Source organism: Pleurodeles waltl, chromosome 7 (assembly GCF_031143425.1).
Source record: "Pleurodeles waltl isolate 20211129_DDA chromosome 7, aPleWal1.hap1.20221129, whole genome shotgun sequence".
NCBI classification, from domain to species: domain Eukaryota; kingdom Metazoa; phylum Chordata; class Amphibia; order Caudata; family Salamandridae; genus Pleurodeles; species Pleurodeles waltl.
The window spans coordinates 493,586,644-493,612,183 of record NC_090446.1 but is presented as its reverse complement, the minus strand read 5'-3'; the positions used below and the strand labels follow the sequence as shown (position 1 = coordinate 493,612,183).

At 43.2% G+C, this 25,540-nt stretch overlaps 2 protein-coding genes across 2 annotated transcripts in view; one reads left to right on the top strand and one right to left on the bottom strand.

The window, feature by feature from the left end:
- Positions 1 to 13,289, top strand: part of BCL7C (BAF chromatin remodeling complex subunit BCL7C) — a 72,278-nt gene extending 58,989 nt beyond the window's left edge. The window contains exons 4-6 of the mRNA XM_069244152.1: positions 573 to 737; positions 1,437 to 1,522; positions 10,620 to 13,289. Of these exons, the coding sequence (XP_069100253.1) occupies positions 573 to 737; positions 1,437 to 1,522; positions 10,620 to 10,748 (380 nt within the window). The 3' untranslated portion in view covers positions 10,749 to 13,289. The remainder of the gene's footprint in view (positions 1 to 572; positions 738 to 1,436; positions 1,523 to 10,619) is intronic.
- Positions 13,290 to 14,795: 1,506 nt separating this feature from the next.
- LOC138246901 (collagen alpha-1(I) chain-like) lies at positions 14,796 to 25,534 on the bottom strand. Its single transcript, XM_069201647.1, has 4 exons — positions 25,522 to 25,534; positions 24,103 to 24,279; positions 22,689 to 23,177; positions 14,796 to 16,503 (listed from the first exon to the last, which is right to left on the bottom strand). The coding sequence occupies exons 1-4, from the start codon at positions 25,532 to 25,534 to the stop codon at positions 16,436 to 16,438; spliced, it is 747 nt and encodes a 248-aa protein (XP_069057748.1). The 3' UTR covers positions 14,796 to 16,435.
- Between the last annotated feature and the right edge of the window lie 6 nt (positions 25,535 to 25,540).

Below are 25,540 nucleotides of genomic sequence, written 5' to 3'. Positions count from 1 at the left end.
TTTTATAATATTTATTTTGTATCTAACTTTCTCATACTCCTGATAGCTTCTGAAAGTGTATAAGAAATATGATAACGTTAATACATTTTCAGATTTTTCTTTCACTCTTTGACATTTATTGTTGTGCATTGTGTTCATTTTTTTTTATTTCAGGCTCATCTGTTTCTCTTTCTTGTATGCCTTATTTTTTATTTTATTTATTTTAGATTTCTCCAGATATTTTTATTTATTATTTACTCTATTCGTATTTTTTAATGTATTCCTTTATCTTAATCTTTATCATTTTTGCTGTATTTGAGATTTGACAAACTTTCTATCTCTTTATTAAACTTATTTTGTCCAATTTTTTTTTTTTATTATTTTCTGTTTTCTTGTTTGGTTGTCCTATACATTCTTGTTTGTTGCCCCCTTTTGGTTTGAGAAGTTTTTATATGTTTGATTTTCTCTTGTGACTTGTTTTTTTTAATTCTTGGTTGGGGTTTCTTTTATTTTGATTCCACTATGCATCTTTTGGTTTATTTTGCTTTTTATTTCGTAAATGCCATCTTATAGTTTTTCTGTTCTGATTACAGATGATAACAGCAACCAGAGTTCAATGTCAGAGGCCTCACTGCAAAAAGGAGACACAAGTCCCAGTCCCTCGCCGACCCCCGACCGCAGTCGGACAGTTTCTCCCACCTCGCTGGCAGAGCTAAAGACTGAAGACTCTCAACCTCCCATGCTGGGACAAGAGATGGGTAAGTGTAGAAGGCGGTGAGGAAAAGGGAGAAAACGGAGGGCCTTTCTAGGTCTCTAAATATATCTAACTGAGTAGGTTAACATAGGAAGGTACTTTGAAGCATGGTAAAAGTGAGTGAAACATCTTCATATCCCTTGTGATATTTAAATGAAAGGCACATATTAATGAAGGTATCTTGGGTCAGGGAGAGTAGCGGGCCTCTTTGTATCCTTGGTAAAGTTATTACTGGGTTTGGCAAGGGTTAGTAAGGGAGCGGTTTGGTAAGTTAAATAACAACATTTTCGTTTGGAGGCTGGTTCTTAGTTGTAATTGTTTCTCTGCTGCAGTCTTGCGAGTTTGGTCTTTCAGCTTAGCGCTAGTTAGAAATAATGTTTAGTAAACCAAAAGCTTTGAGGTTGGTTCTTCTGGTTAACCACAGAAATAACTCCACTGCCTGGACAGTTCACCTCCCACTGGTCACTGTGCTTCCAGTAGGCTTGCGGTGACGCGTGGTGAGGTTGCACAACAGGAAAGGGGCCATGACGCTGCTGTCAGGTTTTTGCAGGTGTTAAGCAAAGAGGCATTCAGGAGCAAATCTTTCCTTATGTTGAATGTTCTTATTGCTTTCAAAGGAAGGGTGTGAAACTTTGAGACAAGAAAAGAACCCTGATCTCCGCCTTGTCCATTCCTAACAAGATATTTGCTTTCCTTCTGTCAGATGGCGGGAGTCTAATCTTGGAGACGACTGATGACCCTCCGATGCTGACCAAAGAGGAGCCTGTTCCTGAGTTACTGCAAGCTGAGGTGGGTGGTATAGATTGAATTCATTGGCGAGTACAGATCATGAAGAGCTAAAGGGCAGAGGTGGGATGCTCTATGAACAAATTAGATTTCCAGACAGCCAGTGGGACCTTGCGACAAATCGGTGCCTTTTCCTGTCTGTGCCAACAATAAATGTATTTTCAAGCAAACGTTGTGCCACTGAAATTATGCGATCTTGAGTCAGCGGCATTTTTGCATAGTTATGAACTTGCCACAGAATCCATCACCTGTTACATAATCTGCAGATTTTAGCAAAATAATGTTTCTAGTTTAACAGAATCAAACGTTGCTAAAAATGTGCGATACATGTTGCTGCGCAGTAGAAGGACCTTTGCTAAGGTTGGCAGTCCTTTCTTTTGCGTATTGCTGGGTTTGGGTGCTAAACTGGTACTTACAATGTTGAACCTTTAGCCCAGACAATGTTAACTTGTGTAAAAAAAGAACAAAGGACGGAATACTATCACAAAATATGCCTTTTTAAGCTGCTGAATTTGCCTTTACCTGCTGCATAATTTAGTCAACCCTGCTGCATAACTTTGTCCTCTCCTGATTTACAACCACAGTAACCCTGTCCATAATCTAAAATTGTCATATTTGAAATGAATGCCTTAACTTTCATTTGGAATAGGCCTGTTTTCTGGGTGAGCATCAGGTCCTTGGTTGGGTGAGGAAAGTGTGGCATATTAGGAGGTATGTCTTGCCTGCGTTATGCATTTATAACTTAGTCTGGTATGGGAAATTTATATCTTAGCCTGGAATGTGATGAATATACATCCTGGGAAAGGAGTAGGGGTCCTAGTTGTGTTGGAAATTGGCACTGGAAGAAGAATGGGTATTGACCAAAAAGGAGAATAGGGTCTTGTGTGGATGTGGAGTGAGGTCTTGGTTAGGTGGGTTGGTAATTGGATTGTTTACTTGTTGATGAATTAGATCTTGTATATATGAATAGTTTCTTGACAGAGTGAAAATTATTGCCTCATATATTCTTTGGTAACTGTAAAGTGTACCTCTTTGTTGGCTGGAGAAAAGGTTAATGTGACACGAGCGCCTCTGGGCTACGTGTGGCATTGGTGAGACAATTGAGTCACAAATGAAGGTCTGTGTATTGAGGTTGAGTGACTCGACAGCAGGGGGAATACTTGTTTTGGTTTGGAGGGGGGGGAGGGGATTTTCTTGGCTAGATGACTGTCTCTATTCATTGGCGGATACCTTCTTGGCTGGGTTATGATCTTTGCTTGTTGTCATAAATAATGTTTTTCTCGAATATTGGCTTTATGAGGAATTATGATTTAATTAGATGATGGAATACGTCTTTTAACTCAATAAGAAGTACTTTTCCAGGTTTGGCTGGTGTCTTGGCAGGACGAGGAATAGGACTGTAGGGTGTTTTTGCCCTATTTAGATCAGCAGCGAGCAGGTGGGGTAAAGCATGACTGGAAGTATCTTGGCTGGGGGAGGAGGAGGCGACCTGGCTGGGTGGGGAAATGCCATTTGAGTGCCTGACAGCAGCTTTAGAGCGTTAGACTGGGGGAGTAAAACTTAAAGGTTAAACAGCAGCCATAATCTGGTTTAGAAATGAAATAGTTTGTGATAGCTTGGTAGGCTGTGGAATGGGCTGCTTGGCTGGCGCAAAATAGTAGTCCAAGTTTCTAAATCTATGTGTTTGATTTGGTGAGAAGTGGGTTTATTGGCTTCATGATGAATACAGTTGTGTTTTAGGGGATAATGGGTATATTGAAGACAAGACAATGCTTTGCACAGGAGTGGGGTCCACTGCATATAGAAAGCAGTGTTGTGGTGGCTCAGCCTTTGGAAATATGCAAAACCTGTCTCCAAGTCAAGCAAATGTAGTTTTCTTTGGAGGAAGTTCGTGAAAACCTTTTGACCTTACATCGACTCACTGATGGACCTGCCTTCCCTTCCCTGGTGCTCAGAGTCACACTTTGATGTCTTCCACGCCGATTAGAGGCTCCTTTCCCCCTGCCTGGAACCTGAGGTCAGAATTTAGTTGCCCTGTTAGCTCAACCAGAGCCTCTCTGGAGTGCTGACCACTAATTCCTCTCCCCTGCAGAGGCAAACCACGGTGAGGGAACTCTGTGGTCCTAGGAAGCAGAGCTGTGACCTTTTGTGACCCCATGGAGTCACCCCTGGACCATTACCATGCTTTCCCTGGTGCTTGAGGTCCCCTTCTGGAGCTAAAGGTTCTGGCCTCATTAATCCAGAACGCTCTCCTGGTGCCTAAGCACCCCATGGCTCCAATAAAACATCTCTGTAACCAGCCACTCTAAAGTTATCTCGTTATTTAGGGGAAGGTTGCTCCTGACTGGTAGACTGAAGCTCTACTTCATCTTGAATGCCTCTTCACAGGTTAGGGATGCAGACTTTCAGTTTTTACAGTTCTTCATTTTAACGATTTTGATTTGAAGAAATGTCAAATAAGTTATTCAATTTGTGGATGTGACGGCACACCATTTGGCCTCCATGAGGTAGGAAACAGTACCTTGTGGTACAATCTGATTCCATACCTCGGGTAATAGCATGCCACAGCCAATAAAGTCCATTACTGCTCTTTAAAACAGCTAAGATGGAGTATGTGCTGAGTAATGTTACCCTGGGAAACTAAAGTGACATGAGCATTAACACAGGGAGCCATGATTGACTAACTGCCGTATAGTGGCAAAGCTGTCAATGGTTGAGCCAGTGCAGTGGCACCGTGGCAGAGCAGTGTGGGGGGCCCAACCTGCAGTTAATTAGTAAGTGTTCTTCCAGTGCTAGTGAGACGCCTCTTGCCTAGGTTATGGGCTCTGCATCCACCCTCCAAGGGTCGAGAGTGAGGTGTATGAGCGGTACTGACCTAACATCTGTGTAGGGAAGTCTCATTCCCTGTCATTGTGTGATCTCGGGTTTAAATATGCTCAGGCGCTCTTGGAGTTGAAGAGAGGCTGGCCAGAGTGTATGCTTTGTTGCTCATGAAATAACTGGATGACTGAAGCACCGGTCATCCAACTATAAAGCAACTCATTAGAGACCAGCCTGAAGCTATCTGGCACATTCAGTGTATTCCAACCACTCAGTTTAGTAGGTAAACCAAGAGCCTTGCATCAGTGAGTAGCTGCAAATAGAAGCAGCAGTGGCATGTCGGCCCTTAGTGCTTGTGAGAGAACTTAGGGACAGATTTACTGAGGCTTTTTGCATTCGCAAAGGGGTCAGATTGGCAAAATTAGTCCGTTATCAATCACAGAAAGGTCTTTTGGTATGTACGAAGGACAAATTGTGATTAGCAAATCGCTATTTGCATGTGTGGCTAAATACCTAATTGGTATTCGGAAGGGGCTTGTTTAGGGTGTCCCTTCCAAATATCGATTCAAAATCTAGCTGCAAAACATTATTCTATTCCCAGTTACAAAAGTAGTGGAGACACATTTGCCAACTGGAAGGAGTGTCCTCAAGGGTTCCCTTCCCCTTTGTGAATGTTGCCAAAAACATTTTTTAAGGGTATACATTGGTACTATGGACCAATGACTATTCTGAAGAAAAAAAAAATTGTTCATCTATTGTTTTTGTTTAAGTGCATCCTGTTTTTATTTTAGGTAAACTGGCTGCATTACAAAAAAAGTGACTGCTTTATTCAAAAGCAGTCACAGACATAGTGATCTGCCGACCCCAGCAGGCCACCATTCCTGTGATGGCTGTGAATTGTGTTGATTCGCATTTGTGACCTATTTCAGTAATATTTATGTGGTAGGTCGAACTGCAACCCTTTACAGTTCAGTATTTTGCCAAACGACCTATGCGTGCATAGGTCAGTTCACAAATTGGCACACTGGTGGTAAATTGCCGCCAGTGCTTGGTACATCTGGCCCTTATTTCCCATGCTGCAGTGAAGCGGCAGAAACATACAGAAGCTGAGCAGCAGCTCGAAGAGTTCAAACAGGCAGAGTGAGGAGATGGTTTTAGTAGGATTAGACTGAGACCCAGTGGGCTTCTCTGCTTTGCCAGGCTGGATGTCTACTCTCTCGTAGAAGTTAACCTCTATTCGTGGATGTGCCACGCATATTGAAGTGTGCCAATCACTGGACAAAGGAACAATTACTTCTCTGCCCCTTGCGCCAGGTGAGTAACCAGAGACACTGCTAACGTATTTATGAGCCTCACCATTGTCCGAGGCCCATTTCTGTTTTTTTTTTAATGATGGAACATGTATTTAAATTAATTGTAATTAAAATGCTACTGAGCCGAGGAGACGGCCTCAAGACATAGTAAATTAAACTGGAAAATTCCAACAATAAAGGGTGCCCTTGAAACTCTCACCTATTGTTTCCTGCTCCTGGTGATTGATAAATCAATAGACAATAATGATAAAGCATACTTGAAAAGTAAAGGGAAGAGACTTGACCAGGTCACACAAATATGTATTTACAAAGATGATTTTTGCAGCAAAGAACCAATGAGCAAAATCGTCATTTTATTGTACAAAATGCTTGTCTTTGCAGTCAAAAGTGATAGGCAGACCTGGAGTGAGGTTGTGCTACCTGCACTTGTTTTTGTTGTTCAGGAATTTTATTCTGCAAATTCCCATACAATGCCTGGCCTCTGTGCAGGAAGTCAGTACCAGTGCAGTGTGAGTGAAGCTTGCATCACTGCTGTCGGTTATGTACCTGTTCTTTAGCTGTTGACTTTGCTGTACCGTTTTTTTCTGTGATTAAACCTTATGGCTCTGTTGTTGCCTGTGTGTACTTGATCTGTGCATGAAGCAAGCTTGCACAGCTGATATCTGAACGTATTTTGTTCTGAACTTGAGGGTAACTCTCACTGCTTCTGCCAACTCTGTTTGGAGGAGGAATGCCATAATGCCGCACATGCTTCGGAGACTTTAAACTCTGTTCATGTAGAACCTTGCCTCCAGTGACTGCATTTTTCGTTAATTGTTATTTTACTTCGTTTAGGGATCAGAATCAGTGGTTTAAAAAGTATAGAACTGCATTTACTCACTATTTAGAATACTTGTTTGCATCTGAGCACTGTCGATACTCTCCCAATAAATGTATTGCAGCAGCGCTGAGAAGTCCATAGGGGGGGGGGGGGGTGTATATGTATATATATATATATATATATATGTGTATATATATATATATATGTATATGTGGCGCACTTTACCTGCAGAATGTGCTGACCCCAGGAAAGCTGCATCTTGCGCTGCCATGGGGAGCACTGCATAGAAGTGAAATATGGAGTGGGCACTTCAAAGATGCTCCATGATTCACAGTGCAGACAGAAACCTGCTTGCACTTTGAAGAGGGGAGAGAGCTCCCCTTACAGGCAGGTGCTGTGAAAGACTGAACCAGCCAGCAGAGGGATGTCTTAAGGGGGTGCATGGGACACCCTATCTCCCCTTCAGAGGGCTGTCTTAAGGAGGTGGGCTGAAAGTACACCAATTTTTTGTGGGTACTTTCAGTGTGCCTTCTAAGGGCATGGTTGCCTCTGCTCCTGCATCTATAATACAGCGTGGGCACAGAGGCAAAGTGATTCCCCCTTTGCAAAGGGCCGAGTCCCCATTCAAATGAGGGAACTCCTTTCATGATAGCACTGGTGCTACATGTGTGCTAATGCTATCAGTGTTACCAAATGGGACACACAAGTGTTTTCAGCCCCTTCGGTAATGCCATTGTGCCCTGGGGGCTCACAAAGCAGGTGCACGTGCCCATTGCGCCCACAATGTCTAATATGGACCTTGTTACTCTTCCTTTTAAGTTAAGGAGTGCAGGTACTCAGTACTGGACAGTACCTGGCCACTTAAAGCACTGCCAAGAATGCTCCAGGCTGCAGGAGGTCCAGCAACACAGCAGCAATTGGAGAGTGGTGACACAAGCTCAGTCACCTAGTTACCTTCTTGTGCTTGCCTTGCATACACTGTGAATACAACAGAATGCAGAACAAATCACACATTCAACCCCAGTCACAGATCTGGGTTTAATCCATCAGGGTTTTTGCTTGCCATGCCATTCCAGTGAATGCTTGATTGGTTCTGCATTTCGGCCATCATTTGTTTTTGGTTGCTTTTGTTGCCCTAGCTGCTCAGAGATGGGTCCCGGGCTCTCTATGCCACTATATTCAAGCTAGCCTGGCTGATGAAGGGTGATACCCTGAAACCTGTCACAGGATGCTTGTTTCCAGTCCAGGGAGAACCTGGCCTGGCAGTTCAGGCTAAACTGTTCATGGGGAACAGGGTCAAGGCTGATTTGCATATGGCTGGATCCAAACTGGGGTGGCATGGTGAGCAAAAGAATTGATGGATTAAACCCAGATCTGTGACTGGGGGTGAATGTTTGGTTCTGCATTCCATCAGTCATTTGTGTTTGCATATACTGTGGCCCCAATTTTCATTTTAGCAGAGGGAGTAGCATCCTTCTGCCAAAATACTGCCACCGAGCCACAAAGTGGTGGTGAAAAAGGGAATAGTGCGGTCTCCACGCCTCCACCACTCTCACTTTCTTACGAATAACCTGCCACGGAAGAATCAGATTGTGGCAATTTTTACACGGCCTGAAGAGGCAGGAGTTTAGCTGTAGGAATTAGGCCCCAGCAGATCTAATTACAATGGTATTTTTGTAACCAGGCATAAAGCTTTGCTTTTGTATATTTTTTTTAATTATCTATGAATTTTTGCTGACTTTGGAATAGCAGGATTGAGGAGTCTGTGGCGTAACGTTTCACATAAACATTCTGTGAGTGCAGCATTTATGGAAATTTGAATTAGCACCACCAACAATAGAGTGTGTGCGGGGGGTGGGGGGGGAGGTGCTGAGACTTTTGGGGGAACTCATAGTGTTGCCAATAACAGCAGCTTCTCGATTAGGTTGTAGGTGCAGGGGTCTTCACGTCCTTGACAGCATAGGGGCTCCTGGCATCCTTCCAGAAAGAGCAAACGCCTGGCCGTGGTGCAGTGCAGGACAGCACCCATGTGACCACTCCTTGGACTCCGAGCAAGCTCCGATAGTCTTACCCACCGTACTAAAAACAAAGGAGTTGAAAGTCATGAGAGCAGAAGGAATTCAAGAGGGACAAACTCGGGAAAAAGAGGATGCAAAAGAGGAAACGAGATGAAAGGGACAGGTTTCCTGAGCTAGTGATGAAAGAGATGGTGAAGGAGTTCCCAAAACTAGTATTCCGGGTGCTCCTTTTCCTTCCTTCTACAGCCCAAAGGAGGGCCAAGGGGAAAGTACTACAAAGGTGAGGATGTTTGGGCATGGTTAACTTTTCAGCTGGTACGTCACATGCTTGCTGGTAAATGAGAAGACACAAGTTTACTTGACTTGTCTTTCATTGACTATACAGCCATAAAGGATTGGGGTTTAAGTGAACTGAAATCCTATCCATGCTTGAAAAAGGCCCCAGTGAAGTGGTCCCAACAAATCGCTCATTACCCTAATGAGATGAAGAACTTTTGAGCCACTCCCATGAAACCGTATGTGAGCTGAGAGATTCCAAGGGTTGACTGATCTGCATTTGTGGAGTACCGGACACTCTTCCAGCCGAACTGTTTCCATTTTGAAGACTCCCTAGTCTCTGGCCCGAAGCTGTCTTTGGGTGTGGGGGGTCTCTGCCAGTCAGAACCTCCTTTTTTCTCAGCCGCTGCTTGACTGCTCACCCCACCCCTAAACTTTCAAGGAACGACCGAAGGTGAATGAACTTTTTTTTTTTTTTTTAAAGATTTGTGAAGATTCGTCAAACGGCAACAAAGTTATTAGCCAATCAAAAAATGCTCTTCCTATGGTAATTAAGTCAGAACTATAACAGCACAGTATCAACTGATATCATCAACGCACATAAATGTGGAGTTATGTATAGAAAACCTGTTCTTACCTTTCGATATGTGGTCATCGATTTTTCCTACATCATTATTCTGGCTTTGTTATTAAGGGTGCTCACCAAACCAGAATGGACAGAATGGTTAGCTGCATAAACGGGAGGACCTTCCAATCTCCCAAACAGCAGTTTCAGGGCTCCTCACCATGTGCTGTGAACCAAGACCGAAGAATCTGAGCAATTTAGGCACAATGTGAAAGTCAGGGTATGATGTCCTTAAACAGCAATGTATTTTACGTTCTGTTGTGGGTTTTGGGACTCTGGAGACTTAGAGACATGAGAGAGGGAATACCATTCCTTCATGCTCGTCACACAGATAGTGGCTTAATTGACTGACTGGTTCCAGCTCCTATACCAACTTGGAAGGGCCTGGGTGTGTTTTCCCCAGAGAAGTATCATGATACAAGCCAGAGATTAGCAAAGCCTCAAAAAGCCTCTACACTAGAGATCTTTAAACTGTGGGGCCTCAAGTGATCTCAGGGGGGGGGCGCCAGACTCCTGCCGAAAGAAGCACTATACAGATAACAGGCCTTTGTTTTAAGCAGAAGCATGTTATTGCATTTATAAAAATATATAACAGTACTTGACTGCAATGTTTAAATAGGTCTAGACATATTTAAACATTGCCATCATTATAAAATAATTGTGAAAAATTCAGAGGGGTGACCCAATGATTTCTGTTTTTCAACTGGGGGTGGGGAGAGGCGGCGGGGGCACGGCATTTAAAAAGTTTGGAGACCACTGCTCTAGACGGACTGCGCACCCAAGCCCTGGTAGTGGCTGAGTGCTCGTGTGTCTTCAGGCAAGTTTGGCTTTGGACAGTTATTCTGACGGATCGCAGCCTACCCTGTATTGGAATGGTTCCATGATGTGCCTGATAAATGGTTCCATGTTGTGTCCGAATTGGAGGGGGGGGGGCTTCTGTGGTTGCATTGGGAGGGTTTTGCGCGGTGATTGCAATGGAAGAGTTATGGGCAGGCCTGGTTTTGAACCGATGTCTGCTGTGGCTTGATTGGAGTCGGTGCATGCTGTGATTGGGGTGGGAGAGCATTGTGTCTGGACACAAATGATGAGACTTTAAACACTTTACACCTATCGCGTCTTTGTGGGATTGGACGTAGGTTGGTGCTCCTTGGCAGTGAAAATGGGAAAGCGGTGTATGATGGGTAACACAGAACTGGTTGGAATCCATGTTTTATTTTGTTTTCTGCAGGAGCACAATCCCATTTTTGAGCCAGTGCCGATTGTCACGGACTCTGCGGATGAAGACTCCCTCGGGGCCCCTCCCTTGAAGCGAGCTTGTGTTTCTCAGAAGGAGCGACGAAAGACCACGGATGCCTAATGCCACACCCTCTCGGGGGCGACGGAGCACTGCGGTGGATCCTGTACTGTTTTTCGAGCTGATCTGCCGTTTTGACTTCAGGGCCAAAAAAGACAGCGATGCGCAACGGATGATGTGTACCTCTGTGATCTATAGACTTTAACCGTTTAAGTCACTGAACCCTGGTTTTCAGGGCCATATCTTTCTTCCCATTTACCCAATTTTAGATTTTGCTTTCAAATTTGATTCCCATGTGGACCAGGAATCTCATGATGAGGTAAGGGTGAAAACAATTTGACGTTTTGCAGCTATTTCGCACTTAGGGAGAGTCTGCGAATGAGGAACTGACTATTCCTTGTGCATTACTCAACTGGCAATGTTATTTTTGAAATATTCTTTACCGAGGTATTACCTTTTCTCTACCCTGGTGTAGGACTCTTCGCCCTCCTCTCGTTGGGCCGGCATTGGGAGGCCAGCTTCCAAATGCATGTGCGTCTAGTCTGAGATGCTGTTAATAACAATTTAAAAGCCTGAGTCACTCGCACACTAATACGTTTGCCAAGTTTTCTTTTTATCGGTAATTTAGCCCAGGGTGTAAAGTGTAATATTTTTCCCAACCCACTCACTAAAGGCCAATGAGTCCCACGCGCTGTGCTTCGTAGTCTACTGAATAGCAGGGTTAAAAATGGGGCCTTATCTACTCCAGTTGTTCCTGGTGCAGCCACCCTGCTGTGAAGGAGGGATGCCCACGTTGTTTTGAGTAAGACACTGACAGGCTTGTGAGTGGTGGTTTGGTAAGGGAGGGCGGAATAAAGCATACTAAGAATCAACATCTGCCGTGCTGCTTGTTAGCATCTCCGAGCGTGTCTACTATTCAAACATCATCCGTCGAAGCAGATGATGGTTATGGGACCAGATCTTTAAAAACGGTTTCTCAGATTGCACTGTGTGCTGAAGCACACTATTCTGCCCCTAGTAGATCCCTACCTCTTATTTAAATAGCCTAGGAATCACACGGACGTTATCTCATAGGAGCAGACATGGAAGAAATTGTAATAAGACCACCATCCAGAAATGTGCATCTCCCTAACATGTCCCTTTGGAAAGGACAGAATTATTTTGAAATAGAAGCCAGTGAGTATGCCTTGCGGCAGGAAGGGCCACTGAAGGTGGCAGTTACAGACCAGTCTCCGGATGCAGTAAAGATGGCACTGTGGTCCACCGGCTGGTACAGTGGGATGGGAAGCCGCACTTGTACATTTTATTTGATGTCCTGCAGATCGAAAGTCACCATTACCTTTCCTTTCACTAATGAGATATACCCGCTGCAAATGGAGCTCTGCTTGGAGACACTAGATAAATATTAGATATTTGTTTGATTTAAAATTCAGTATCCTCTTCCCCACCTACTTTTTATCATGTTACAGTAAATGGTTGGATTGGGGGCGCCCGACTCAAATGGGCAAAGTAAACACTCCTGAGATGAACCTGGTCATTCTATAGACAATATCTACGTGGACATTCCCTTGGAGAGAAGAGTGCTTCTAGGTCATTATCTGCACCCACTGCATTGGTGCGGCTGCGCCAGCCTCAGCAGGCCGGAGGAGGGGGCAGTTATTTATGGCCAAGAATGGGAGTGCCCACTAAATTTCGTTTTACTCACCAAACATTCCATAGCGCTCTAGCGCTTTTTGCACTCGAAAAACATTGAGAACGAGGCAGTATCATACTGGAAGTTGTGACAGAATTGTTTGTATAGTGCAGAGCAGCTCATTGCTGGTTTCCTAATCGACAAACTGGCTTTTATTGCAGGAAGAGGCTAGAGGCAAACGGAATAGCCCTAGAAACGCCCACGAACACTTTGCATCAAACTCTCGACACACATCTATTTCCTTTGCTGGGGGTGGTTCATATGTGCTTTATCATGTGAACAGGACTTGGTGATCAAAACCCACTTACCACCATCTTGCTTTGGAGGAGTCCAGAACATGTGTTTACTGTTAAAACATGTTCTTTGGAGGATGCCATTTTTTTGTACTCCATAAATGTTGCTTTTTGCTTACTTTAAAATAAAAGGACATGTTCCTATGCACTGCAGATATTATCAAGCTGCAGTGGTTCATGGCCTTTCTGGACTAGATGGGATTTTTGTCTAAGCCCGATAGTATCTTTGGGGTACTGTGTCTACCAAGATGTTTGGCAACGCACATTAATTGTCAATGCAGTATGTTGGCTATTGTTAATGTGTGCTATTTCCTGTGCAGTTTGAGGTGGAGGATTGAGAGTTTACACCAACCCCTTCTCAAATGGTTTACAACAACATTATTTGAAATTTCTGGCCCTAATGACAAGATCATTCAGTCCGCAAATTAGCTCGTGTGTGGATATCAAGGAATCCACAAGCCACCACTTTTATTAGTCTAAAGGCACTTATCTGTGTAGTAGAAGGTTGTGGCTCCCCACCCGTTGTCGTGTGTAAAACCAGCACTTTTTGTAATGTATTATTCTGTCAAGGAATACACAATAAAATGTGTGAAATAAGTTCTTATTTTTTTACAAGCAGATTGGACTTTGTCGTCATTGAGTTTGTGAGTCATCGGATATTTTTTTGCAAACGTTTGTAGCCTTTCTATCGTCTTTGTCAAAATTGGGGTTTTCTGCACTTCAGAGGGCAGTGTTGTTTGTCAAGAGCTCAAGCTGTTTCTGGGTACATCTAGCAGGGCAACTTAGGACCTGATTTATTTTTTGGCAAAGAGGAAACTTTGTCACAATGGCAACGGTGTTCCTTCCCTGCCAACGTAGTGGTCCCCCAGCTCTATTTAAATGTGGGTGGACCATAGGTTTAATTATGGCGGACACTACTACTCTGCCGCAGTTAAACCTCTCCGACTGCCCCATGATCCACCCACCTCATTTAGATGAGTGGAAATAGAGGTCAGTTTTTAGTGCCCAGGAAAACTCTGACTGTAAGGGGCAGTGAAAACCGCGAAATGCTCCCCTTGCCATTGGAGAGGACTCCTATGGCGACAGGAGTGTTTTCTTTTTTCTTTTCAAAAGAAAATCCCACCTCGGGTCATGTTGACAGAACTGAGCACCAATCTGCAAAAATCATTGACAGGTGCCGCAGTGGTGATGGTTCCTGCCAGTGCTTTAGAAATGACCACCAGCTTGGCAGCCCCCTATAAATTAGGCAGGCGGCCTCTCCGTCAGGGTGACGCAATAATTTACTCTGTGGCCTTGGCGGTGAAACTAGCTGCCCGCCTAAATATAAATTGGGCCCTTGCACTTTAAACTCACTGCTGTTCAATCTTCCCTCTGGAGGGTGCAATGTTCCGTGCCATTTGTCACCTACTTGTATTTGTACAACCTCATGCATTATAGTGCCAGTCTTTTAATACAAAAGATAAAACCACCATCCACAGCCATATACTTTATTTCAACTGCATTCTTTTCGTGTGGAAATTGATGATAATGATATAGAATTTTTAATGTGTCTTATGAGAAATGTTCACATGGTTGTCCAAACATTTTTCAGCGGTAAGAGAAAATACCGAAACAACACCTGAACAGTGAAAAGCAGTCATTTTGCTGGAATCATTTCTTCTGGTACTACTGTAATAAAATTGTACTGTGCCAGGGGTTGAGTGGATATGAAGGATTCGCAAACAGTAGCAACACATGGGTATGACAGGAGCCTTGAATCTGTGAATTCGTTTTCACTCTAAAGAAGAGCTAGTGGATTCAGAGGGTTTAGAAAACAAGCATTGGCTATGCTAATTGGTCACGCCTGTAAGTGAAGCTAAGCAAGGCCGATTGGCATTCCAGAAGCTTCTTTTATTGAAACCGTATTATTTCTTCATATTTGCATGGTCCAGTGGTTCCCAGCCTTTTAACTTCTTTGGATCCCCACTTTATGATTACTGCAACCTGGGGACCCCAACTGAATCATTATTGAAATCCGGGGACTCCCCCACTGAGTCATTACTGGAAGCCAGAGACCCTGGCGCAAACATTGTCAATGATTTGAACCGCAAAACAATACAATAAAACAAACATTCATCAAACACATACACAAATGATAACCCATTTTATTTAATTTGCAAACAACAAATAAAAAACATTAAAAAAATGTAATAGGAAGATTGGAGCTTTTCTAAATTCAATTGAAGCCACACTTTGTCCGTACTATATTCTGCTTGATGCACCTGCACTGCTCCCACAAATTAATCTGAGGATACTAATTACATTTTTTCTCAGTTTTTCAGCTTTCTTTTCAAATTCCTTGACATTTAAAGTGCGTTTCAAAATGTTAAATTGTACATTTAGCCACTTTATTTATATACACTTTAATTATCTGTTAATATTATTTAATTTTCTAAGCAGTAGAGGGCCCCCTGAGGAGGCTTCGCGGACCCCCAGGGGTCCCTGAACCACAGGTTGGGAACAACTGGCATGGTCCACTAACCAAATCATTCATCTATCTACCAGCTTTCGTTTTACTGCAGTTTTTCTGTGACCTCTAGATGGCACTGAAATGCATCAAACTGGTGTTGATTAAAGTGGCTGACGGTGCAATGCTACTTTTGTAGCAGGACGAACTAAAGAATCAACGAACTGCAAAACCAGAAAGCTCCGGTGGGCGAGTCAAACACAGATATGGAAGAAAGCCACAGATAATAGCAAGGTAACTGAGAAAAACGCAGAAGCAATCTAGACTTGAGTAATGGTTGGCTCCGTACTATTGTATAGAAAGCTGTTTCCTACAGACCGCAAAAAGGGGGCATGACATATTTGGTGGCCGAACAAAGCAGGAAGACCACTGCAGTATGTAAACATACGTAACTGCACCATATATAAAAAAAAAAAATGTAGCTGAAAAGGTAAACTTCCCAATTGAGGTGTGATGCTTGCAAGAAGCCTACCCCTATTTATTTGCTGATTTCCAGGTACCTGGGACAAGGTAGAAAAATAAGGCTTATACCGGGGATCACGGTGTCAACAGCCACCCTGCTGGCACATAATAATCTATACAATACTACAAACGCATCTAGAAATCCAAGGCAGTGGGGTTTAGATTTCAGTAACCAAAGGTCATTTATGCAATTGGATTTCATATGCGGATTGGATGGAGGAAGTGTGTGAAATTTCAGCATAAAGTAAATGTCCAGTTCATGGATCCTGATCAGAAATTCTTACAAATAACTGATCCGCTGCAGATCATCGCTACTTTTTTTGTTGGAATTAGATCTTCTCTTCCCAGAATGAACCAAATGGCAGATTCAAGATGCCTGATCTTTGTCTAAAGAATGCCAGAAAGGCCACCAATGATGAGTCAGTAATGGGATTTGGTGCATCATTTTTTTTTTTTATTGGTTTGCTTTTATTAATACACCATTGCAATAAATTGCTTTTTCAGCACCATTCACTTTGCAGAGGATTGGGCCTGCTGGGTAATCCATGCCTGGACTTGCTGAACTTGGCAAGGTGGTGTAGGTGTGTGGCTCTTAGTGGCTTATGCATAGTTGTCGTAAGAACATATTGACCAACAAGGCTTAGCAGAGATTCCAGTTGCTTGTAGTGGCATGGCTGGACAGCAGTTCTTCTATGCATTGTCGGGACCTACATACCTACAGGATGAGAAACGGTTCCTGAGACCAAACGTAAGAGGATAGTGATGGTGGGACGGATGGAGCTTGGAGTCATTGCTGTCAAGGTTGGTATACTCTCAATTTATTTCCCACGGACGACTTGGGATCTCCCAGCTTATTCTTGAAGCCTGCAAAAAAGGAGGCAGATGTCAACCAATAAAGACTTGAAGACATGACTTGTGTTCAGAGCGACAAATGAGGGCCTGGAGCAGATGTCGCACCACTCTGGGTATTCTGATTAGCTGGTGGTAAAGATGCTTACTTTTAATTGCACAGCCATACATGCTTGAAGCAATATTCTATTGCTAACAGATACTTAGTATTTCAGGGCCCACACTGCACCTCAAGATCCCATCTTTCATGGAAGAGAAATGGATTGTTGAGAATGGCCATGTTGACTACACATGCCCTTCTGGTATGCTTCTTGCACTCTGCCATTGGGCCTTTAATTTTTTTCTCTGAATTTTACCATTATGTATAACTATGGCTGTGTTTAGGCTACGTTACAATTCTTTGAGACTGTGAGTATGCAAAAACGGAAACAAAATTGCAAAATCCAGAAAATAGGGAAGAGAGTAGCTTACATAGCGTGTGTGAGGAAGGAGAGCAGCTAGTGTGCACCATGGCATACTTGCATGCATGTAAACAGATGATTGGAATCACAGTATGCGATGGCAGAGAAACGCGTGAATCCATAGTTCTCTCTCTCTCTTTCTGTGTACACGTATACATATAATAATGTAAACACACACATTTCCAATTGTAATACTTGAATTTCACCTTTGGCCACATGTATGCCGGTGGCACAAGCAATGAACCGATTGGTAACCTCTTAATCTACCCCCTTTGCGACCGTACCACTCAAGATTTCCTCTCTCTCTCAAACTGCATGTTATTTTCTCATTACATGCTTACTCTAAAAAGGGAGCCTGTCTGACAAAACCTTAATTAAAAATACTGTTCCTTTAAATCTTTGTCTACGGAAATTCAACATGATGTAATTGAGATGGAAGGGTAAGTGCATACATAGGGATGAAAATGATAAGAGGGTAGTAAAGGGCAGAGGGATAGGAGAATGAAAGATGGCTTTAGGCAAGGATAGGAAGTTAAACTGTGGAGAAGACGGTTCGCATTCCGTTCTCATTCAAGCCATGATTGCAAGCCCCACCTTACTCACAAGCCATGATTGCAAGCCCAACCTTACTCATTTTTGTCCACTTCCAGTTTCCCCGAAGTCCAATAAGCCCTTCTTTCAACAGTCATGATTCTGTATCCTCTACCATTCCTGATGGTAGGTGTCTTAACCTTTCCTGCACTATTCCATTCACCCATTTGCTTTCAGATGCCATCTTGGCAACATCCACTCTCTGAGCTCTCACTCCATGGACAAGACCTAAGCCTCACCCTCTTGTCCAGCTCCACATACACCTATCTCGCTAACTACTCCTTACCCACATGAGTATCGATGTCCCCTATGCTGTTCCCGAACTGCTAACTCCAGCGTTTCTCTCCACAGGCAGTTTTACTGCTGAATCGTTTCCCATCAGCCCCAACCCGCCAACATGAACTGACACCACAACCTCAAGTCCAAGCTAACTGCACCATCACCTCAAATAATGCGCCTGCCCTTGTAGAACTCTTCCGCTGAATCCCTTTGAACCTACATGTGCTGCTACCGCCACAAATAGGGAAAACGTCGCTTATTTGAAACTAACAACATAAAAGATTCACTTCAACATTGGCTTTCTCAATTCCTTATACTTTGTTTACAAATATTTCAAATTATTTAAATTCCACTACCACAACCAAATACAAAGGACTTTCCAATCTCTCTTCACCATCCAACAATCACTAGCCTCAAGCGCTGCATCAGAACAGTAGCTGCCCTTCCCTCAGTCACTGGAGGATCTGACTTACCTCCCCCGCTGCAGTCAGTCTCCTTGCTTCAAAAGCATTCAGTATTTAATATTTCTCGGACATGTCCATCTCGTCTTAACCAGCTTCTATTACCCTCTTGACCTCGCTAATCTTTTACACACTCCACTCAAATAAGATAGCTAGCCAGCTGTGTTTTAGATCTGATGTTGTTGCATGCCACAAGGACCTGCCTTGTCCTTTTGCACATCTCACCACTTTGACGTTTGTCCTTCTTTTTTTTCTTGGCCGCCACCTCTGTCCTTAGCATCCGCAAGCTATAGCTTCAACTCTCATTCTACTTGACCAGTACTCTGAACAGTGTTCATGTGCATGGGAAGTTGGATTACTGTATCAGTATCCTCATCAGCTTCAGTTAACTCCATGTCCTTCTACATGAGAAAGTTCTCACTTTTTACACCCCTCTCTGTTCAGCCCATCACATACATCCTCTACCCCTTTTCCTCATCAGGCCATCGGATTCTCTCTTCATAATAAAACTCTGTAAAAATGATCACCCATGTCTTTAAGTTATACCAAGACCTACTGCTCACCCTGATTACTTAAACCCATCTTCATCTGCTCACAAACACAGCATCATCTCAACACCCCTTCTGTCCAGAAGGTTCTAGTTGATTGCTCTCCTCACACCAGAATGAACAACGCCTCCGCCCCCAAGGTCTAAAGGTCGGTCCTTTCCTTGCCCCCTTTCCTTTCAAAGTCACTCTGAGAATCCACCTCGTTGGTCAAGAGCTCACTCAATAAATACCATCCCATCCTGTTCAAGAGCACGATAAACGCCATCTGTGCATGGTCTGGGTAAAGGCGCCAACACATTCCTTAACAGGCTAGCCATGTTTTGTCTCACTTGCCCTTTTGTCCAGTCTACAATGAATCCCTGCATTAGGTAACACTCCCACTATCGGTTGTTCTAGCTAAACATGGACTAGTCGTCTCTGCACTTATTTCCTCGAGGAAACAGCAAATATGAATAAACACAGTGGGACATTGCCTGGCATGCCGGTAGTTAATTTGGAACGTGTTGCACTACAAAGCGACGTGTAAATAAATGCTGAGATTTTTCTAAATGCCTTTAATTTTAGGAAATTAAACAACTGAACCAGAAAGTGCAAAAGAGAGCACAATTGCCCCATTATTGCAATTTGAATCGGGTAGGGAGAACAGAGTTCGAACTATGTCTCCTGGTGATGTATTTGATCATGTAATTACTGTGCTATATCGTCCAAGAACAAAGGTTCCACAGGATGATACAAGGGAGCATGTATCAGTGGAAGTTGGCTGTATTCGATTGCACCTGGTGTTCCATAAGTACATTCTGAAATTCTTAATACAACTCAAGGCAGTTCTGTTCTTCCAAGCTTTTGAAGAATCACGCATTTTAAAAAAAATGAAGATCATGAGGAACCATGCACTCAAACATCACTGCCTATGAATCATGGACCACACAACAATACCATAGATCCTCTAACTCAGTCTTACTATGATATAAAGACTCTAAAACTAAGTCATCTTCCATGTGTGGACACCAGAATCAAACCACCAGCAAACAATTAATTCCAGGAATGAGCTGTTAACCAACTGTACGACTCAAATCAAAGGTTCAACCAAACCTCTTCTGGACCAGAGACTCCCTAAGTATGTCTTCCCTGGACATTGGACCTCTTAAACAGTTTATGTGCTATGGACTGCAAAAGAAAACCCAGGATGATGGATCCAAGATTAAGCCCTGGAAGAAACTAACCACAACCCAGTTTTGTATGACCCATGTATCCTAAAAGCAAGCTGTGCTCTACACAAAGACCGCAAAACCAATAAATCAATGTAGCATGGATCCTATTTGATCCCTATGCCTGCAAACCTGTAAATACTGTACTGATCAAGGTGAACTCCTTTGCAACAATGCACTTCTCAAACCCCATTTAAATATGTTCCCTGTGGTGGCTTTGAACCAGTAGATCCTCAGCAATATTTGCCTAGACAGCAATGAAACAGACTTTGTTTGGACTCAGCGAGTCTGGCATGGTGCAGGTGAGAGTCGGGTTAAAAGTAGTAGGTAATAATAAAAGTATATAAAATACTGTATGATGAACGATTGAATGCAGCCTGATACTAAAATGGCGAACAAGTAATGGTAAACAAAAAAAACGGACACATTTTGATAATTTTATGCAATAATAGAAATGACAGAGAAGTATCTTAAATCAAATGTCGGTCATCAGGAAAAGGGGTGGAAAATAATAATGAAAGTATACAAAAGGATTAATTCTCAATTATAAAGAAAATATAACATATTTCATAAAATATAGTAAAACAGATAAATTCACCGAGGTGTAGATGAGGGATCGAGATATACAAACTACAGGAGACACCCTTATATGGAGTGCCCACACAAACAATGTGTAGTAACTCAACTCAAATATGGTGACCGCTTGTGACATGAAGAACACTAGGGCATGCATGAGTAGCATGCAGCTATAAATATAGCCTTCAAAATGGCGGACAGTTTTTCGCTGCTAATAGTAAGAAGGAAAACACCACTAAACAGGTGAGCAGGTTGCAAAATATAGATGGAATTAGAGAGCGGGAATAATAAAAAAAATATTTAACTTAATTAATGAAAGGGAGTCTCACTCTTTTTAGATTTTAATTTGGAGGTGCAGTGTGCAGGAGACAAAGCCGCACTACATTAACGAAAGTAGATTAAGGAAGCGTGCTATTTCAGAAGGGTGCTAACACACTCATAAGGTGAGAGAGTTATAATATATAAATGGTATTTGAGATTAGTAACAACACTAATTATGAAATAACAAATAATGGAGGGAATTTAACTCTTCTTGTAGATTTTGATAAAACGAAGTCTCTAAGAGATCAAGACGCGCTACGTTATTCAAAATAGAGGAAGAAAAAGCGCACTAATTCAAAGAGTGATATTGCATTTATGAACACAGGAGTGGCATGACTCAAGTATATATGAGATAACGAGATTGCGTGCAAAAGGTGAAAACGTATTATTGGGCTTATAATAATTAAATATAAACACAGAGACGGGGCTGGAGAATGCAGAGTTAGTATCTTCTCTTTATAATTGCAGAATTAAAAAAACAATATGAATAACAATAAACGTCTATGAATCGGAACTGGTGATTGTAAAGGCAAACACGTAAGTTAAAATAAGTAAATAAACATAAGGTTGGACCTGTTAAGTTATCAAAAATATAGGCTGCTATATGAAAAGGATTAAAAGAATATCAATACAATAACCTAAAATAATGAATGGCTACCTGGAAGACCGGGAGGTGAAAAGACAGTAGAAATCTTAAGACTCAATATAAGAAAGGGTGATTACCATAGTGGTTAACTGGAGTATTAAGTTAACACTAGGTGAATTGATAAATTTGAATATAAAATTAAAAGAAATATAAAGACTGGCACAGAAGTTAGTTTATTATAAATAAAATGTTTTTTGTAAGGATATAATTTTGATAAGCTATATTGTTAATGATAAAATTAGATGCTGGTATGTTTTAAGGAAAGAAAAGCGTAGTACTGAGTCAGGAGTGAAAAACATTGGGTAATTAATGTATGGCCGCTGCTTCACCTTCAGCTGTAGATATTATAAAATTGTAAAGACCATTTTCTTGTATCTTTCAGTTAAAGTTTATGAAAAATTGATTAAATTAATGAACTTGTCCTGAAGAAGGTGGGGTGAACCAACTGAAAGACCACTGAAACACCGTGTAGACAGTTTTTTTATAGTGTGTATGAGAAATATATTTTTATTGTTGATAAAAATGCTGTTTTATTGTAAAGGATAATAATTTGTAATCTTGTGTCAAAATGTTTAGAAGTATTATATAGTGAAGAGATATATGGTGCATTTATTTAAATATTCATATAAAAAGGAAAGAAATAACAAGAAAAACAATGAGTATAGTAGGGTCTTAAGAGGATTTTTTTTATTACAGATTGATTGAGAGCTGGTCATAAGCTCAATGTTTTTTCACTTCTTATATTTTTTATTTTTTTATTTTATAGTTGTATTGAATTGTGTGCCAGCAATATTACTTTTAATATCATTCAAGGTTTAGGATTGAGCATATACCCAAGGGGATTCTCGTATGTGTATTCCCCTTCTTCATCCCTTTCACCACTCCTTATAAAAATGTACACAAACTTGAATTTCCCCCCTATGCCTGCACTCGGATGCATCTGCTTGTAGGGAGTTCTATTGCAGATTTGTGCCATATAAATAACTATACGCAAAATGTAAAATCATCTTTCTCAGGTTCTGTGTTGGACAAAGGCTGGATTGAAGGCCGGGAGGTAATAAACTCAACTCTTAAGGCATAAAGTGCCTGTGTCTTCTCTCGCATCTCACCTGTTAGTGTCCCTCTAGCCGGGCGGCTAGTTCTCTTTGGTTGATGGCCACCAAGACCTCCCGGGCCACTTCCAGGGCTCTGCTTGTTGTGTAAGTGCTCACCATCAGGTCCACCACGTCCAGGGCGTCCGCGTTCTCCAGCCGAGCCTTGCTGATGCCCTGGCACCCCGGGACTAGACCCCCCTGGTTCAGCATGGCCTTGAACCGCTTCAGCTCGTGCTCCAGCAGCTCGTCCAGGACGGACTGCAGGAGGTCCCGGGGAGAAGGGGCTGCCATTGATCAACTCGACGGCGGGCAGCTGCAGGTCAACTACACACAGACGGTTTGGGAGAGAGGCGCGCCCCTGTATGCCAGACTCGCCTTCTTCAAACTGTGCGCTCCACTCTGCGGTGAACGCGCGAACACGAGCCGGGGGGGGGGGGGCGTTAGTTACCCAGCCATGGAGAGGACGTCGCTGCTGCAGGAAGCCAGCCCTATTCCTAGAGCGGCCTTTTTCGGGCCACGCCCCACAGTGAACTTTCTCCGAAAACACGATTCTTGTCTAAGTGGTTATCTCAAACCTGAGGCAGGTTGGTGTTCGCGCTCTGCTCAGACCCGCCCCTGCCCTGGCCTCGCAAACCTTCCTCTCCATGGACTCGGGTTTGACCGTGTGACACGGCACGCCTGCAATGTTTCCTGTTTTTTTGCGTTGAACACTTCTGCTAACCTTCAGGCCTTTTTCGTTAAATAATATATACACTATATTTTTAAACCTTATCTTTGAATTCTATGGACCGCCCTGCTTTAAACGCTTCCGTTCTAATCGCTAGTTCGAAAGGTCACTAGTTCGCAGAAGCTTCTCTCACGCAAAGAACGTGGTCAGAGAGCAAGAGTGAAAACCGTAATCCTCCAGGCTACACCATACCCAGCAGAGCGCAGTGCAAGCTTCACTCACATACAAAATGACGTTTGGTCGTAGTGAAAACGTATCGGCACACGCACAGAACGAGTGGAAACTGAACAGCAAAGAGCGGTCCGTGCAAGCTTCTCTCGCATATAGAGTACTGTTGGAGCACAGGAAACGACCCGATTACTCTCGGACAAAGAGCAGATTCCAGGGTGACCTGATTTTTAAAACCAAAAACCAGGACACTTCTCAAAAACAGAAGAAGGACAACTAAGGGGCACAGAATGGCAGCGCTTATCAACAACTGATAAAACTATGGTAGCAGAGAGTACTGCAAGCTTTGCTCACAAATAAAACGTACTGTGGCAGCAGAGTCCGTGCCACTTTCACTCACAACAAGGCCCACCACAGAAGTAGAAGTGCGAGCTTCCCTGACATAGAAGACCTTAAGCGCTAGCAGGGCAAGCCTCCCTCACATAAAGAGCATGTACAGTGGCAGGAATGCAAGAGTCCCCTCCTGCACCTCACAGCACAGCAGAAGAGCGGTGCAACCTCCAGCCGCGTCTAGGACCTGCAACTGTGGCACCCGTGCGAACTGCCGCAGCATAGAGAGCACGTATCGTGACACTGCTGTGCAAAAGTATTTAGCCTTTACAGCAGAGGCAGAGCCGGGCAAGAGCAGCGCAGACTTCCTTTGGGTAACTGCTAACAACAACAAAAAAACACGAAACGTTTACGGGAAACTGTAAAACGTGCGCGGTGAAGGAAGGCTGGAAAAATGTAGTCATCACGAGAAGGAAGTTACACTTTTGTGCAAAAACTAGTTTCGGTTTCATGCACGTATTTGTTCAGGGCAGGGACATCAGTCAGCTAGCTCTGTTTTTTAAAGGCTCTATTACAGAGCCCTGCAAGAAGCCTGGACGTGAAAGATTTGGATCGAGGTGAAGCTGATTTGGTCTTTCAGCCTTGCGAGCTCAGTACACGCAGTGACGTTGTCAGCAGAGGGACAGCATAGCACTGCAGGGTGCAAGCCTCCCTCACATGGACGTACTGTGGCAGCTCGCAAGCTGCCCTCACGCAGGAGGCGGTAAAACGATGGCGGCAGGGCAAGATTCCCTCACATACAAAACACGTCCAGTGCCAGTTGTGCAATATCCAATGCACACGTCGCCTGGTAAAAGACGTACTGTCCAGCAGTACTGTATCAATGTTTAATGGGATTTTAACTATCGCTTTGTTTGGGAGAATTGTAAGCAGAACGAAACTATTGATGGTCTTCGGAATATTCGTGGAATAAGAAAAGCTTTCCAACACGTACTGTAGTTCAGTGAATGCATGGCAGTTACCGTCTGCCTTTATATGACCTCGCTATTGCTAGTGCATTCAGTGTCCACTGTTGCAAGTCACACTCACTTCAGTCAATGGCTGAAGATTGAGGAATGTGCACCCTTGCTTCCGTCCAGGCCTCCCACTGCCTTTTGATAATTATAGTTTTGCGTCCTCGCAGGTGCTATTTATAGTTTTCAGGAATCATCCTGTCATTGGCACGCGTGGATGCACTCAACATAGGACCGCAATATATGTTTACCATTAAGTGTTGCTCATGGCACCCCAACACGAGGTTTGGTTTAGTTACCACTTCCACACTGAATACCCCAAATCTGCTACCATCCCCTCCCTCAAAATGGTGTAACAGAAAATGACTGGATGCCAGTACGCAAAATACGCTGCACGCCCCGAGATATTAGGTATAAGGGCTCAAACACAAACCCTACACCCAAAACATAGCACCCTAACTTTTAATGACAGTATGGTTAGTTCTGGCTGCTGGCCGGCCTGTGGCCTTCAGTTCTATTGACAGTAGCTTCTGTCACGCTGCCAGTGTTTGGTGCTTTGGTGAGATCAAGGAGACTCTTTACCCACCTTGTGCATGCCCTGATCACTTACCAGTAATCTTCATTACTCG